Genomic DNA, 17,670 nt, shown 5'->3' on the forward strand with positions numbered 1-17,670 from the left:
CATGTTCCAAATGTTCCCCTCAGACAAAGTAGAGATCTCTAGAAGTTGATACTATTTACGTAAATAATTGTATTTCCCTTTTAAAAAGAGAGAGAGAGAGAGAAAAATTCAGAGTGGCCATTTTAATTAAATTACTTTAAATTTACATTCAGAAGCTAAATGTCTGAAAAAGGCCAAATCCTTGTGCATGCTCTGATGAGGTATCGGAAATCAGGTGCAGATGGAGGTTATTTCCTGTGTACAGATTATGTGGGTGGCTCAGATTAAATCAGTGAGTTTGTCCAGAATTGGCTGCAGATGGACATCTTCGTACTGCACCTGCTCCACATGTTTTTACACTTAAGCAGCACTTTTCCATAATGTAAAAAGAATTCAGTTTGAATCTGGCAAGGTAGATCTGGGTTCTATAATTAATCAATAGAGACAATTACCCCACAGCTATCGCGGCTTTGGAAACCAACTAAAATTGCCCTGCCAAGTCAACAATGACATTGTCTTGTTCTCCAGTACAGTTACCTCAGCTCCTTCTCCAGGCAGCTGTGTTCTGGAATAATACCCCTCTCTTTATGGCAAGCAACTTCTGGGTTCCCCCCCACCATTTGGCTACAAAATGCTGTATTCGGGTAATACAAATAACCAAAAAAAGGGGGAGGAGGGATGCCTAAGATCAAAAGTTCAGGCTGATGCTTCAGATTTAACTCCAGCACCTGCAAAAAAAGGGGAAATCCTCACAAGACACTACTGGAAGAGTAAGGTAATACTCTGTGTGAGTAAAGCTGGCAGACTCGGGTCCCGAGGGATTAAGAACAAGCTTATTAAGTAATGGCGTGGTCGTCTGCAAAGTTTGCAGTGAAGCCGTCTATGTGTTGTTCCCAGGCATGGGTCAGCAAAGTGAGCCTGCATTCGCTCCATCACTCAGCCCCAGTAGCCCTCTGATGTCGCCGCAGATTCCTCCTTCGCAGAGCCCCATGCTCCAGTCAGCTCCACCGACCCCTGGATACCAGTCCCCAGACATGAAGACTTGGCAGCAAGGAACAATGGGGAATAATAAGTAAGTCTAACCTCAGGTCAGAGTCATGTGCACGCAGATGGTAGGATATCATCCCGCCTTCCCCACTCCAGGAGCAATAACTGCTGAGGTCTGTGCTCCTGCCCCCAACTGGTCTGGAAGCAGGGGACCCAGGGTAACAAAACATGGCTCTATGGATACTGACATCACAGTCGTCAAGGGGATTGAACCTGGCACCTTCAGCGCCAAAATCACAGGCTTCTTCCACAGCAGATCTCCTTTAGCTATGAGTCCGTAGTAGGCTGTGATGGTCCCTGGGTCCAGACACTAGAGGGAGACATGGTCACACATGCACTAAGCCAGTGTCCTACACCAGCCCATCCCCTAACCACTCACCCTGCTGGGTAGCATGTTGGGTTCCCTATAGAACATCCATCCAGCCGTGACCTTTAACTGTATAATTACCTTGTAAAAAACCAAACCAAAAGCAGTGAGCTCTCTCCTGTTTCTCATAGAATCATAGATTATTAGGGTTGGAAGGGACCTCAGGAGATCATCTAGTCCAACCCCCTGTTCAAAGCAGGACCAATCCCTAAATGCCCCCCTCAAGGATTGAATTCACAACCCTGGGTTTAGCAGGCCAATGCTCAAACCACTGAGCTATCCCTCCCCCCTGTTACTCTGAGTGAGTAATCCATGCTGGTGCTTGGGCGTGCTGAGATACAGCTTGGGGAGATACCACCAAGATACCATGGTGATAGAGGCTTTATAGATACGTAATACAGGCTGTCACCTCCCACAGTGATGGGGCCTGCATGAGGAGGTGGAGACCAGGCTCTGTGCTAATCTCAGTCAGCATTTACACACCATGAGCTTCTCCTTAGACTCCTACCTGTTTGCATTTTGCCCTTGGATCGTCAGATTGCCAGAAGCCCACGGCAAATTGGTTTTCTAACTGAGCGCACACATGCAGTAGCCCACAGAGCAATTCTTTTGCTTTAATTTAAAAAAATGATTTAATTAAGTCTTCATGAAAGCAAAAGACTTGTGGAAGCATTAATTCTGCCAATAAACCTCAGTTCTGCCCTGCTACTTATGGGCTGGGCTTCTTTGAGCAGAGATTTGCCAATCCATGACACAAGTGGACTAGTGTAAGAAATCACCAGCTCCTATTCCTATTGTCTTAGCAAGGCTGTGACCACAGATCTCCAGAGATAAAAAGCTCCTAGTGTATGAATTGACGTTGCAGCTTGGCCGTATCCCTTTGGAACGGGCTGTCCTTTCCCTGGACTAACAGCTCCAGCATACAGCAGTTGTGCTGATTCTGATGCAAGGGAGCTTTGTTCAGTGCAGTACTGTTCGCACTTGCCCTCTGACGGAAAGTTGTGTCTGTCTCTAGGACAGGAAAAGGGGTGGGTCAGACCGTCAGGAGGGGCATTAGACTGAAGTACTGCACTGTGCCTCATACTGTACAGATTAGGCCTTTACTTTGTTTCTGAGCAGAACCACGGTCCAGCTAGGACTCCTTTAATAACGTCCTTTCTTGTCACCATTGTTTTTCATACTCTATCCTCAGCCAGACTCACCAGACTGGATAAATGCTGGTACAGTATAAACTGGGGCAGATATTTCCAAGACCTCGCGCAGTACCGTGCATGCTGTGGAAGGGAGCTCTAGTCTGCAAAGCACTTGCCCATGTTTCTGTGGGAGTCATTTTTGAACTTTGTCCCACTAGGTTTCTCTGCGGTGCCTTTGTTGTCAGCTGTGTTTCTAATTTCTAGAGTCCCTGTGCTTATAAACTGTGTTTTAGAATTCCTAGATGTTCTGAGGATAAAGCAAGGTCTGTTCCTCATTGAATGGCTTTTTATATTCACTGGTTTTTATTACAGCTTGGAGTTGGACATTTTTTAATCCAGTAGAAGTTTGCCATTATGCACTAATGGTGCTTGGTTAGCAAGGCATGGGGCACTTTATGTGATCGGAATGTTTTAGACTGGCTCAGCAGCCAGCCACTGGGTAACAGAATCAGGTGTTTGAACAGGACTTTCGTTTTCTGTGGCTGTCTCTCTGCAAGCCATTCAGCCATTGGTAGGAGCAGTTTACGTCGCTGTGCCAGTGCAAACCCCAAGTGTAGACAGGGAAAGCCAGGATACACACCAGTTCTGCTTCCCCCTGCTTGAAACAGAGTTAAACTCCAATCATGGGTTTGCTTGCTCACCTGCACTTAGGTTGTACTGGCTACTGGCCACCAGTTGCTTAACTGTGCAAATCCCCAGGTGGACACAGTCTGTGAATCAGTGTATTTGGGCCTGGTGTAGTGTGTATTTCTCACAGCCTCTTTCCCCCGTCTACACAACAGAAATAACCATTTCTAAACACACTTTGGAAGTGTGGTTGTGGCCCATGTGCATTGTGGTGTTCTTGCCCATGTGGACAGAAATCCCTCCATGAATCCTGGGTGGATAACTAGGCTAAAAGATGGTTATATCTCTGATCACACAGGCAAGAGGGGGTTGTGCTATAAAACCCATGGGGAACATGACTATGTTTCACTACAGTGTTTAAACATGGGCTTTTCCCTTCTCTGTCCTATTTTCCTGTTGCACTTCAGATATTGCAGTGAAAAGCCCCCTAGAAATGCCTGTAAATTACAAAATGTCCTGTCTTGGTTCTGAGTCTAGAATAACACACACTCTGATCAGGAAGGCAACATAAAAACCTGCAAAGACCAACAGGAATCTGTCTTGTATGGTCTGACCTGTTTACAGTATGCAGTAGGGTCAGCTAATGCCTGTACTGCAGCTCGATGATGCTCGGTGTTACATAAAAGAGCTAAGTACCCATGGTGGGGGGTGGGGTGCATCAGTGTGGTGATGGGGGAGGAAGGTATCATCCATCTCCCTCCATTGCCTTCAGGAAACAGTGCCTCAGGCTCCTATCAATCTTGCCTCTCCCACCAAAGACTTCAATAGTGACAGCACCTCATACAAACTGGACACTTCGCACTTCTCATAACACAAATAAAAGGAAGTTCTTCTTCACGCAGCGCACAGTCAACCTGTGGAACTCCTTGCCTGAGGAGGTTGTGAAGGCTAGCACTATAACAGCATTTAAAAGAGAACTGGATAAATTCATGGTGGTTAAGTCCATTAATGGCTATTAGCCAGGATGGGTAAGGAATGGTGGCCCTGGCCTCTGTTTGTCAGAGGGTGGAGATGGATGGCAGAAGAGAGATCACTTGTTCATTGCCTGCTAGGTTCACTCCCTCTGGGGCACGTGGCATTGGCCACTGTTGGTAGACAGATACTGGGCTAGATGGACCTTTGGTCTGACCCGGTACGGCCGTTCTTATGTTCTTATGACAGAGAACTTCTCCACAATAATTCCTAGAGCACAGCTTTTAGAAAAACATCCCATCTGGATTTAAAAATTGTCACTTCAACTCTTGGTAGATTGATCCAATGGTTAATTACACTCACTATTAAAAAATTACGCCTTATTTGTCTAGTTTCAACTTCCAGCCATTGGATTATGTTACACCTTTCTCTGCTAAATTGAAGAAACCATTCTTAAATATTTGTTCCCCATATAGATATTTATAGATTGTAATCATCACCCCTTAACTTTGCTTATTAAGCTAGATTGAACTCCTTGAGACTGTCTCTATAAGGCAGGTTTTCTAATCCTTAATCATCCTCGTGGCTCTTCTCTGACCTCTCTCCAATTTATCAACATCCTTCTTGAATTGTGGGCACCAGAACAGGACACCGTATTCCAGCAGCAGTTGCACCAGGGCCAAGTACAGAGGTAAAATAACCTCTCTGCTCCTACTCAAGATTGCCCTGTTTATGCATTCCAGGGAACACACAAACTCCAACAAATCACTTCATGTCCTTTATTTCAGGGCTCGCTTTATTCCGAAACAGAGCAAGCAACTCAAAACACTCTCAGCAGCCCTTCAGCCCTCATCTCCCTTCTCCGGAGCTCAGGCTGTCCCTTTGACAGTTCCCTGGCCACATGGTCTCTGGGTTCTCAGTCTGTCCTGTGGAACTGCATTTCCCAGAATGTGCTGCACTTAAAGGGACTGTAATGGGATGGGCCTGTGCACCCCAGGCCCAGGATCCTATTACAAATGTATTTTTAATATTGCTGCTGTTTATTATTTTAAAGCAGGGCAAGATGTTAGAAGATGTGGTCCCTGCTCCAGAGAGCAACAATCTAAATCTCAGACCTGACTCAACAGGACAAGCAGTAGAGAGGGAGTGGGACTCAGGGGTACAATTCACAGGGAATACTGAGCAGGATGAGAGGGGATGTGACCTCGGGATACAACTGGGGAGATCTCTGCTGGAACACTGTCCCCACTTCTGGTGTCCCTACATTAAAAAGGAGGTTGAAAAATTGAAGAGAGCTCAGAGAAGAGCCATACAAATGATATGAGGGGTGGAAAACTTGCCTCGCAGTGAGAGACTAAAGGAGCTCAATCTGTTTAGCTGGTTGACGAGGAAGAGAAGAGGCAGCTTAATCCCAGCCTGTAAATACAGTACCGCCACAAGAAGTGCCTGATGAGAAAGGGCTCTTTAACCTGTCAGAAAAAGATTTGGAGGGACAATGGTTGGTTGACAGCTCTACTTGTTGCCTGATTTTTGTGGGTGTTGGGTGAGAAGTGTGTTTTGGTGAGAGGTTAGAGCGATTTGGCAGATGGAACCCAGACGTGCCCTGGGAGGCCATGGAACTAGAAGGTCACGGATGATTTTTGTGTTCTCCACCAAGAATTCCAAACAAGCCTGTCTTCTCGTTTCATTTGCTCAGTAATTTGGCCGAGACAGAAGAATCACTTCATTGATTTGGTTTCAGGCTGATACAGTGCAGAACGGCTCCAGTGCAATTGCTCCAATTAGGGGATAATCTCAATCTCTTTGTTATATATGAAGCAATAAACGGCTGCCCAGATTGATTAAGGTGCTCAGCCGCACTTGGGCATTTCATCAATCTCGGAGGCTGTTTGTTGGAGTGCTGCAAAGCAATACAGATTTTGGCTGTTAGACAGCAAACCAGAGCAGGGCATTTTATTACTGTATTCTCTCTCCTCTTGCAAAAGCTGAGCTGCCTCTTGGCTCTTCCACAGACTATACAGCTGAGGATTGGTGTAGAAAGACACGATCTGATCTAACACGCACTGAAGTCAATGGAGAGCCTCCCGCTGACTTGGGTCAGGTCCATAATGCTCTGGATGAAGGTCCAGCCCAGGCACCATACCATTTCCTTCCTCCCTTTCTGTAGGGGTCATTGCTGACAGATTTTCCTGGAGCTCGGTGTAAATGCTATAGAGAAGTGTTTCTCAAATGGTCAGTCCTGACCCACCAGTGGGTTGTGGGGCCCTAGGCTTCTCCCGCCCCGGTGTGGAGCTGGGGTGAGCCTGCCCCACACTCACCCGCCAGCAGCAGCTCCTGTCCTGGCTCCCCACTCCGAACAGCACGACGTGGTACACGTGGTCACAGTACCACTTAGGTTTGGCCTGGCCACTCCCCTGGGACAAATTCAAGCGAGTGGTGGTGTGACGTGGTGCATGGGGTTGCAGTGCCACTCCGGTTTGGCCATGAGGGAGGGGCAGGCGGGCCAAACCCGAGTGCTGCTGTGACTTTCCATTTGGACTTTTGTAAATGTACAGCTGTGGTTTTAGGGTTCCGTTTGCAGGAGAGTACTTGCAACTCCCAGTGACTTCATCACACACCTCTGAGAGCAGAATTTGGCCCTTTTACTTGTAGGATTTAAAGGGAAGGAAGCAATGAGGTTCTTTAGAAACTAAGTGAGATTTTATAGACACTGCTCTTAAGACAATGAGATCCTTTTTAGAGAACTTTTAAAGCAGCTTACAAAGTTTAATGTTATCCCTGCTATCGAATTCTGTAGGTTGGTTTAAACATTCTTGGTGAAAGGGTCACTCTGTGTTAAATTCTGTAGGACATTTTCAGAAGGGTGGTATTTTCTTCAGTAGATAGAAGCAGGAAGTCATGAAATTCCTCCCCAGGGGAAAATAAGCCACAGAGATCTGTCTGCTGCAAACATTGCATCAGTTATTTTAAAAAAAGCCTTTATCACTCCAGCTCCATTACACCCCCCCCCCCACCACCCACCACAAACACACACCCTCCCCTTCCTTCTCTGTTACAGACACATCTCGGTGGTTCCATTTCTGCAAGGATGCCTGTTGCTGGAGTCACTCTCCATGTTACAACTGGAAACGGAGCCCTGGCCTCTCTGAGCTCCTGACTCTGTGTAATCCCTCTTTGTTTTTTTGTCTGGGTTAACAGTGTATTCAGCCAAGCTGGGCAGAACCAACCCACACCTGCGCAGCAGGGAATGTACAACAACATGAGCATCACCGTGTCCATGGCTGGAGGAAACACAAACGTCCAGAACATGAATCCAATGACTGGACAAATGCAGATGAGCTCACTGCAAATGCCCGGGATGAACTCCATGTGCTCTGAGCAGGTCAGTGTTGCAGCGTCCTCGTTCACCGGGCACTCCAGGAGCACGAACAGTGAGAATGTCACTCCACTGACCATCAGCCAGTTTCACGGGGGGGTCCTTTAACAGGTCTCTACCCTTGTTTATGGAGATAACCTATCTCATAGAGCTGGAAGGTCATCAAGTCCAGCCCCCTGCCTTCACCAGCAGGACCAAGTACTGATTTTGCCCCAGATCCCTACGTGGCCCCCTCAAGGATTGAACTCATAACCCTGGGTTTAGCAGGCCGATGCTCAAACCACTGAGCTATCCCTGAGCTTTCTCCATTGGTGAGGCGCATGTGTCCCACACTAACTTTGTGGTGCTCTCTCTGGGAGTTGCCTGACTCCCTGAGCCAAGGAGCTAATGGATTTATTGCGTTTAAGCTTTGTGTTCCAGGGTTTTGTATACCAGATGCTTGTTGCTATAACTCCCCAGCACTCTGCATCATGCACACCCCTACCTCTGCCGCCTATTGTCTAGCATGCTGGGTGCCTGGAAATCCTGGCTCATGAGTCATTTGGTGCTTTTGTGCAGACTTAAAAAATGTCCCTGGTGATCTCCCTTTTCTCTGGGGTGTTTACCTTTAGGTTATCTCCTTCCTGTGCTTGAGAAGCAGGGGCCTGTTACACTGGAAAAGGGCTGGAGGGAAGCAGGCAGAGGCCTCTCTCGCTTCACTGGCACCCACAGTTGTAAGCTTAGCTGTGTTTTGAAGCCTTGTGCAACAGGCACCCGATTAGTCAAATTATGAGATAGTTACACCAGCTCACCAGGAGCTGACGGGCGTGCATTCAACTCTGCAAAGATAGCGGTGGCTGCACTGAGAGTTCCCAGCTGCTAATGACTCCTGTTGCCCCTGAGTGTGCCCTGAGGATTCCTTATCGCTAATTAAGGAGAACTTGACATTTCATGGGAAGATGAGGCAGATTTGTTCATATTTAGACACCCCCAGGAAGTCCCCAGGTGGTGGGTCTGGATTGGTAAAACTCCCATGATGTCAGTGGGGGCGGGGCTGAACACTTTCAAAATCCCCAGCCAAAATGTCTGAGTGTAATGTGATGGCTCCTTCAGATCCAGTATGTCTGCTTGGGTGAGGTACGAGGCCAGTGGGATGGCTTTGGAGCTTGTCTTCTAGAAGTCACCAAATCCTTGTTAAGTATCTTTTTCTAAAGCAGGATCCCTACTGTTAATAACCAGTAAGTAACTGGTGTAATAACCAGTTCAGTACCATGGAAACTCACCGTTCTTTCTAGTGCCTTTGGATCAAATTCAGCCCCAGGGCCAGCTAACACCACTCGCACTGAAGTCAGTAGCATGACCCCTGGTTACACCAGGGCTGACTCCTACCCCTTTCCTCTACAGCCAGCTTCTGCAACAATCTTCAGTCACAGAGGATGATGGTATAAAAGTGAACACAGACAGATACATGCGCACATGCACCCTCCTGGAGCCAGGCCGATATGGATCTCCTGTTACACTCCAAAATGACCACAGTTAGCTATAGCACTCATGCCCCTAGGAACTCATCCCTTCAGTGTCTGTGCAGAGTAGTGCAGGTGGCGGAGAACAAGCTGATTCACTACCCATCTGTGCACACTAGCTAGCAGGTGCAGTTTGCACTGAGTCCTGCTAGAAAGCAGTGTGGAGCTGCACCAGCACCAAGGGAGCACTGGGAGAGATTCTGCCTCCAGAGGTACAGTCTCTTCCAGGGTGTTTTGTGTATGCAGATTGCGTCCTCTAGTGGTGGGAGGCGTTCTAGAAACAGTGTGTGGAAAGGGACCTCAAGAAGTCATCTAGTCCAGCCCCCTGAGCTGTGGCAGGACCAACTAACCCTGGACCATCCCTGACAAGTGTTTGTCCCGCCTGTTCTTAAAAGCCTCCAATGATGGGGATTCCACAGCCTCCCTTGGAAGCCCATTCCAGAGCTTTTCCTAATATCTAACCTAAATTTCCCTTGCTGCAGATTAAGCCCATTACTTCTTATCCTACCGTCAGTGGCCATGGAGAACAATTGATTCCCTTCCTCTTTATAACAGCTGTTCATGTATTTGAAGACAGTTATGTCCCCTCCTCAGGCTTCTTTTCTCAAGACTAAACATGCCCAGTTTTTGTAACCTTTCCTCATAGGCCAGGTTTTCTAAACCTATGATCATTTGTGTTGCTCTCTGAAGTGGATGCTGTACTCCAGATGAGGCCTCACCAGTGCCAAGTAGTGGCTCCTTCGCCTTCCCAGCTCTTTCCAAGTAACTTGCTCGATCGAAGACGAGTGAGCAGTCCCCACCCACACTGCTATTGTGGTGGGGGTGTGCAAGTGGCAAGGGAAGCTGCTTGCACGTGCCCTCATGCCTGCACCAAGGACCAAGTACAGTCTTGTCCAGTGCTGCTTTGTGGCGAGTAGTAGGCCTCTGTAGTAACCATTCGGTCTGAGGGAGATTCTCTCCCTGTTTCCAGGGCCAGACCTGAGATCTCACAGGTCCAGAAGGGGCTTTAGCTGTTTGGGTTTGTGACTCAAGAATGTGGTAAAGCACCTTTGGGATCCGTTGCGTGACGAGAGGGATCTGTGCTGTATTGCTCTTGGCAGCATCACCTCTAATTAGTTTCATCTGGGAGCATTTGTCTGTCTGCACTTAAAGCTTCTCTGAGCCATTCCTCCAACAGCTGACCTCTCCCGGCCTGTTCTGAAGGGATTCAGTCACGGGGGCTTTCTGAACTGCTCGTTACGGCTGCATTAAACAGTTTGGAAACCAGCCCTAATTGTGCATTTGCTGTAGAGTGAGCTGGGAACCGAGGGAGCCTGGTTTGAAGACGCACTGACTCAGGCCCTGCCTTCGTAGGCCAGATTTAGGTCATCGTGTCCTGGCTAGCACAGGATTAGTCCCTGGTGTCATCTGACACGTCAGTCTGGAAGCGATATGGAGGCTGAGCCGTTTGTTCTGCCCCTCCTGTCAGTTCACTGGAGTGTCACGCTCCCCGGAGATAAGATGCTGTAGGGAACCACCAGCAGCCCAAGTGGTGGGCACAAGGGAGCTCTCCTCAGAAGGAACTTGGATAATCTTAGTCCAGAGTGCGATCAGTGAAGCAAACAAGCATTGCAGCCCCTCCATGGCTTCATTCTGCTTCAGAAAATGGAGTGAGCCATCTTGTACAGCAGGGGCACTGAGAGGCTGGGCTTGATGGAAGGTTTTTCGCCTTCCTCTGCAGCGTGGGGCACGGGTCACTTGCTGGAGGATTCTCTGCAGCTTGAGGTCTTCAAACCACGATTTGAGGACTTCAGTAACTCAGACATAAGTTAGGGGTTTGTTACAGGAGTGGGTGGGTGAAATTCTGTGGCCTGCGTTGTGCAGGAGGTCAGACTAGATGATCATAATGGTCCCTTCTGACCTTAGTCAATGAGTCTATGAACTCAGGGGGCCCCAGCCATCCGCTTGGTTGTATTGCTTTAATTAAAACATTCACTGGCAACTTGCAGCAGGGAGTGAGCTGCTCCCGACACTGTCTGCGGAGTCAGGAGTGCTACTCATGCTCTGTCAGCACCAGAACCAGGTCTGCAGCCCTGCCCTGGGATCCACGCCTCTCTCACCACGATGTTCACAGCATGGTTAAAGCTGGGAGAGGAGAATGAACTGTGCTCCCTGCACCCCTAGAAGGTTCAAATGGCAGAAGCTGTAGCTTTGGGAGGAGGTGGTGGGAAAAGATCGGGGAAGTAGTGATGGGGAAAAGGAGCCCAGCATTTCTAAGTCTCTCCTTGGCTCAGAAATTCTATCGTTCACCTTTTGTGAGGCAAAGCAAAAGAATGCTGTAATAAACAAGCTTAGTCCAACAATGTCCCACTCGGCTACTTCCCGAGGCCATTCCAGCCTGTCACGTAGAGTGTGCCAGCATGTAGGCTCCACATACGCAGCCCAGTGCTAGCGCTCTCCTGGGATCCCTCACTTGCTGCAGAGTTGGGGCTGGAGGATGGGGCACTGGGGACAGAAAGCAGGTGAACCATCGCTGAACCTTGGCCTTGCTTTGACAGGTAAATGACCCAGCGCTGAGACCCACCGGCCTTTACTGCAACCAACTTTCCTCCACTGACCTTTTGAAAACAGAAGCAGATGGGGCGCAGGTCAGTAAGAAACTCCTAAGCACAGACCCATCTGAGGTACAAAGAGGAGATGTTTGACATGTCTGGGTTGGTCACCTCAGTAACTGTAAACTTCTTGCACCTATTTTATCAGCGGGTTTGCCATCAGGGAAGGTTTCTGTAGTGGCAGAGAATAAATTGCAGGGCTCAGGCCAGTAGGGCCTTCTATTTTCTGCGTAGTGCAGAGCTAGAATCTGCTTTCGATGACAACAACCTGCCTCAGAAATCTTGCTTTATTCTCCTACTCTGATTGAAGCCTGTATGGATCAAAGCTCATTGCTCTGGCAGGAAGGGTAAGTGTCCCCAGCAGTGTGGGGAGCACAGTCAGTGCAGTGAGCTGAGCTGGAAAAGTAATTGGACATTGGAGACAGGAGTTGCTAAAATCCTAATCGGCTCTGAGGCTGGCCCCAGGTACAATGACAAACGAGAGATGTTTCTGCTTTTGAAGGGCAGGACTTGCTCGTAGAACTATGGGAACATTTGCAGTCAGAATCCTTGTCTCTGCGACACAATGTGTTGATCACGAGCCCCTTCATAATGTATCAGCGTGCACTCAGTGCCGCGTTGGGAGTTGTCTGAGCTCCATTACAGTTGAACCATTTGTTCTGTTCAGAGAAAGGGGCTCAGCACTTTCTGCAAATCAGGCCCTTTTAAGGTGTCAAGTTGGAAATCACTTGCAAACTTACTAGCAACTTTTGAGTATCTTGGGCCAGGTATTGCCATGCTGCCTTGCAGTACTGCCAGTTTCAGCGCAGAGCATGCATCTGCCCAGCAGTCTGGAAAGAACCAGCTTTCTACCAGTTTGTTTAGAGATGACGTGTTCTGCTTCAATATGGAGTTCTCTTTGTTTCCCCTGTTTGCTGATGAACTCTAACTGCACCTCGTGCTGCTCTTGTGTGCAGTCAGTCTTGCAAAATTCTGCTTGCCCGGGGCAAGGAATTTTGGGCTTTTGATGGGCTTATAAAAGAGCATCAAACAGTATATGTTTTTCAGTAGCATTATCCTTAAAAAGCGTGGGTGAGCAGATTTTTGCTCCTGGGCTGGTTACCATTTTCAAAATGGGTAATAAATACATATTTAAAACAAAATAAAAGTTATGTGTTTTATTAATAACCCATTAAGTATCACAAATCAATTGTACCTCTCACCACTTTTTTCATTTTGCTCAGTCTGGACAATGAAAATCAACTAATCAATTTCACGCTTTTAATTTCCTGGTCAGTTTCACTTTGTGGCTCTTATGCATTTGCAGGATACTGCAGTGTTTGATTTGCAAAGGGAAATGTTAACACCCAAACAAAACAAATCCTATTTTTATTGCAATAAATAAGGAAAATGTGTCCTACCTTTAGGGTCTGTGACACTTCAATTTTGGACCTAACTCTACCTTAGTATTGTCCCTTTGATATTCCCTTGCAGCGAGTGAGATGCCATGATGTACCCTATTCAGCAGCCTGGCATAAGCATTCTACCTTGTGCCTTTTGTCTATTTGGCTGCAAATGAAGGGGCTTCAGTGGTATTAAAACAGGAGAAGATTGGTTTCCAGCCTTTGATACTGTGCTCCCCTCAGAGCAGGTATCACGGATAAGATGGCTCTCAGCACAGTGATGGCTGGCCGGCAGCTGGAGACATGGGAATGCCAATTTTTTTTTTAAATTAAAAACATGTGAATCTTTCAGAGCTCTGATCCAAATGAGTGCAGTAGTTTTCTTTTTATAGGAAAAGAAGACAGAAGAGTTCTTCTCTGTGGTGACTACAGACTAGAGGAATTCTCTAGTGAGTTTCCACTTCACGTAGTACCCAGTCCATAAGCCAAGGGGCCTGTTCCTTTTTTCCTCTAAAAATCTCTCTTGTCTTTTGTGTCCCAGCAGGTACAACAGGTTCAGGTGTTTGCTGACGTGCAGTGTACAGTGAATCTGGTAGGTGGAGACCCTTACCTGAACCAGCCTGGTCCAATGGGCTCGCAGAAAAGCACGACAGGTCCTCAGACCCCTCAGGCCCAGCAGAAGAGCCTCCTTCAGCAGCTACTGACTGAATAACCGCTTTTAAAGGAATGTGAAATTTAAATAATAAGACATACAGAGATATATAAATATATATATATATTATATATTTTTCTGAGATTTTTGATATCTCAAACTGCAGCCATTCTTCAGCTCTTAGTGTTTGGAGCAAAAAGTTTTTTTTTTGTTTTGGGGTTTTTTTTTGTTTGTTTTTTTTGTCTTTCGGGGGGGGGGGTTGTTTGTTTTTGTAAAAGGCGTTGGATGTTGGCAAAGCGACAAGGCAGGACAGTCGGTTTCTTGAGCCAAAATTACAGATGATTCTTATTTTTGTAATCAGTTGCTGGCATCTTACTCCAGACGAAGGTTTCTGGGGGAAGTGGGGAAGGGGATGGAGGAAGAAGTGAGTTGAAAGAGACTGCTTCGGAAGGAGGAAGATCATCTCAGTTTCAGCTGGATCTGTCACTGATTCGTGTCTCAGCCCAGTGGGAAGGTGGGGAAAGACACCGGACTTCTATCAGAAAGGCTGTTTTTATTCATGCTTAAAAAACCCAAACACCTTTTCTCCCTTCTGCCCCAGCCCGCTTGTGCGTACAATCAGCTTTTTCTAGCAATCGTGAGTTTGTCAGTTTTAAAGAAAAACAGAGTATTTTGACCCATCATTTTTTCCATGTTTTATGCTGATGTTTAAAGCCTCCTAGCGAGAGAGGCCACAATGTGTATATCACATCGGGGAAATTAATAATAAAAAGACAAAAAAAAAAAAAGAACAGTTTGGGGGGAAAAGCTGCAATAATTTTTAGGGGGAAGGATGAGGAGGAGGGGGAGGGTTCTGTCAATTATTGTAGATCAAAATTTTCTGATTAAATATTAAATAAAATTAAGCAGTTTTTTTCTGCTTTGATTGTGCTTAACAGCTGAGGTAGCTTAAACTATTTAAAATAATAATAAAAATAATAAAAATTCAACTCTCTGATGGGAGAGAGCTTATTTTTTTCCCCCTCAAACCTGTCGCTGTACATAGCTCTGATGTCTTGTATACATTTGTTTTCTTCCTTTCGTTGCGATCGCTTTTTATTTGATTTATGATTTTTTCCCCTTTTTCTAAAATTGTGCTGGTGTGTGGAAAATGTGTAGCTTTGTTGACTGCATTTGCAAGAGAGAGAAAAACAAAGAAATGGAGATGGCTGCTAATGTTGTATTGCTTTCCGATGACTGTGCTGGGCAGTGTGTGGATTTTCCCTCTCTTGGGGTTGGAGGTGGACAGGAGCAAGTCTAGTTGTCAGAGGTGCTGAGCATTCACTGTTCCCGCTAGTCAATAGGAGCTGCAGGAGCACTCAGCACTTCTGGAAATTGGCCCCCTGAGCTTCGAAGGGCTGGTTCATTCTGCCCCACAGAACAGCCTGGTCCTGGTCCAACTCCAGTGGGAGGCTTGACACTACCAAAGCCTACAGGGGATGTTGTTGTTGCTGCCACTAGAGAGCAGGGTTCCTGCTCCTGCCCTGCCACTCAGGCAGAGCCACCAGCAGTCGCAGAACAATATTTGGTGCCGTCTGCTCCCCTCTTGTCTCTAGTATTTGCTCCATCACTCCCAGCCACATCCCCAGAGGCAGATCCACCTCAGGAAGGAGCCATGGAAAACATGGCTGCTGAGATGGAGGCCTGGCAGGAGGGATAAGTAAACTATGTGCAGGCAGTTCTCCACTGCTGAGTCCTTCAGGCCCATCTTACGGGGAGAAGGCATTCAGAAGCCTCCTGGGCTTCCTCTCTGAGTGCAGAGCGGGACAGGTCTGGAGCCACAGCTGGGCTGGATGCAGAGCACAGCCCCAGAGCCTCCAGGTGGCAGGACAGATACTTGCTACTCACTCTGCCAGAAAGGCAGCACGCTGGCATGTAGCTTTGTCTCCTTCTGTCACAGAACGTGTATAATTCCTACAGGAGGTGTGGCCCCTAGCAGGCTCTTTGCTTCAGTTAACTTTTCCCCCTAGAAGGTGGAGATGGAAGAACAGCCAGTAGCTAGAGTCACAGTAAAATGAGTGATGTGAACCGAAGACAGGTCTGCAGAGCTCTGAGCTGGAGCCAAAAGGGGTCTAAGCCACTTAGAGTGTCCCTGTTCTCCCAGAGGGGGAAAGACCAGAACTTTCAATACACACCAGGAATGGCCCAGCCATTACTGTCACTCCCAGAGGAAATACACTCAATTCCGTGACCACAGCCAGGGAGTTGTTAACGGAGATTTCTTCACCACATTTGACTTGAGAGCCAAACCTCCACGTCCCCTCCCCGGGCAGGAGTTTTACCGATCACAGATGGGGAACTGTATGTCCGGTTCTGTGCACCAATGGTCATCCTAACATCGGCACCTTGCAGCTCCACCAAGCTGAGTGTGATGAGCAAAGGCGGCCTCAGACAAGAAGGGATGTGTGATAGCCCACGTGGGAGACTGGCTAATAAAATCTGGAGCAGAAATGGCAGCTCCATCCAGGGCGCTAGAATTCTTCCAAACTACAGAGGCGTCGGCCATCTGGACTCAGCTGGATACGATACCACACTCTTCTAGGAGGAGTTTTGTGCCAGGGGAGGAAGGATCTGATGAGAGAGCCAGTCCAACACACTCAGTATTCACTGTGTCCAGGTGGTGTGAGCCTTATTGGGATGCTAGTTCCCTACCTCCCCAGGGGCTGCAGCATATGTATTCATGCTACAACAGTACATGGCACATTACAAGACAGAGGCACCCTGCTGAAATAAATACGAGCCTCGGACTGTGCAGGGGGAAGAGCTGACAGAAGTGAATTCCCTTTGGATCTGTTCCCCTTCGTTCAATCATTGGGGCAAGCTTTAGAATGTGGGGCACCTGAGAGACACCACAGTACAAAGCCAGTGCCATTCAGATGCCTGGTGCAACATGTACACTGCAAGGAGTTCTTCCATGGGGACCTTGTCTCGGTATATCCATGACTGCTTCCCTCTCAGCTCCTTAAACCAAGGACTTCCCATCCCGCTGTATTCATGCCCTACCCTCCACTTCCCGTACTGCTGCTGGTTGGACAGGAACCCTAAGGAGGCCCAGCTGCAGGCTAAGCACCGTTCTAGTGCAAGGCAGGCCATACCGAATGCTTGCCAGTCCTCACGCAGGCTCTGCCCTGTCCAGAACTGCAGAAGGTATTCAGGCAACTATGCAAAAAGCCACATGTCTGAGTCCTGTCAAATGCGCCTGGTAAAGTTTGGGTCATGTTCTGTGTGAAGACCAAGGAATCCCAGCTAAGAGCCTCATAGGGTTATTTGTTAGCCCAACCCACATTAGACCAAGGGTCAATTTCTGAACCCTCCTGTGGAACCTAAAGTTGGTATTGGGCCTGGGCTATGCTAGCGGGGGCGGTTTGAACTAAGATACACAACTTCAGCTACGCTATTCACGTAGCTGAAGTCGAAGTATCTTAGTTCGACTTACCTGGCCGTCCTCACGGTGGCAGGTCGACCACTGCGGCTCCCCCGTCGACTCCGCTTACTCCTCCTGCCGAGGTGGAGTACAGGCATCGATTCGGGGATCGATTTATCGCATTTAGACGATCCCCGATACATTGAACACTACCCACTGATCCGGCGGGTAGTATAGACGTACCCTTAGAGAGAGACACTAGCCTCATCCGCACTGCATATGGAATACCTGCGATCTCTAGCCCTTCTTTGCCTGGCCATCAAAACCACTTTCACAGCCTCCCTAGTCTCAGCGATGAAGGCAGAGGACTGGCCTCTTTCCTGCTTAGCCTCCAAGCTTCATCTAGCACTAGAAATCTTGCCAAGTTTTCAGCTCGAGGAACTGAAGAAGTCCATACGATTTCCATGCATAAATGGAACGGAATGGATTTTAGTTTGAACTGAGGTTACAGAGCCCAAATGGGTATAATGCCCAATGCAGGTTAGGGCTCCCTTCCAGAGGGGGAAACCAGTCTGATGGCTGAGCAGCTAAGGATTTCCATATGCAGCTTCACCTAACACTGAGGAAGGATGGCCTTGT

The 17,670-nt window shown here is 47.7% G+C and overlaps 1 protein-coding gene across 12 annotated transcripts in view; it reads left to right on the plus strand.

Moving 5' to 3' along the window:
- The window catches only part of NCOA1 (nuclear receptor coactivator 1), a 334,422-nt gene extending 317,354 nt beyond the window's left edge, over positions 1-17,068 (plus strand). For 4 of the 12 annotated variants that reach the window (XM_039530434.1, XM_039530433.1, XM_039530435.1 and 1 more), the window contains 4 exons: positions 877-1,051; positions 7,324-7,507; positions 11,541-11,666; positions 13,521-17,068. In XM_039530434.1, the coding sequence (XP_039386368.1) occupies positions 877-1,051; positions 7,324-7,507; positions 11,541-11,666; positions 13,521-13,688 (653 nt within the window). In that variant the 3' untranslated portion in view covers positions 13,689-17,068. Of the gene's footprint in view, positions 1-876; positions 1,052-7,323; positions 7,508-11,540; positions 11,667-13,368; positions 13,426-13,517 lie in introns of all 12 variants that reach the window. The other 8 variants (XM_039530440.1, XM_039530445.1, XM_039530438.1 and 5 more) reach the window with 5 other exon arrangements.
- The last annotated feature ends 602 nt before the right edge of the window (positions 17,069-17,670 follow it).

Source organism: Mauremys reevesii, linkage group 3 (genome assembly GCF_016161935.1).
Source record: "Mauremys reevesii isolate NIE-2019 linkage group 3, ASM1616193v1, whole genome shotgun sequence".
Classification (NCBI taxonomy): Eukaryota; Metazoa; Chordata; order Testudines; family Geoemydidae; genus Mauremys; species Mauremys reevesii.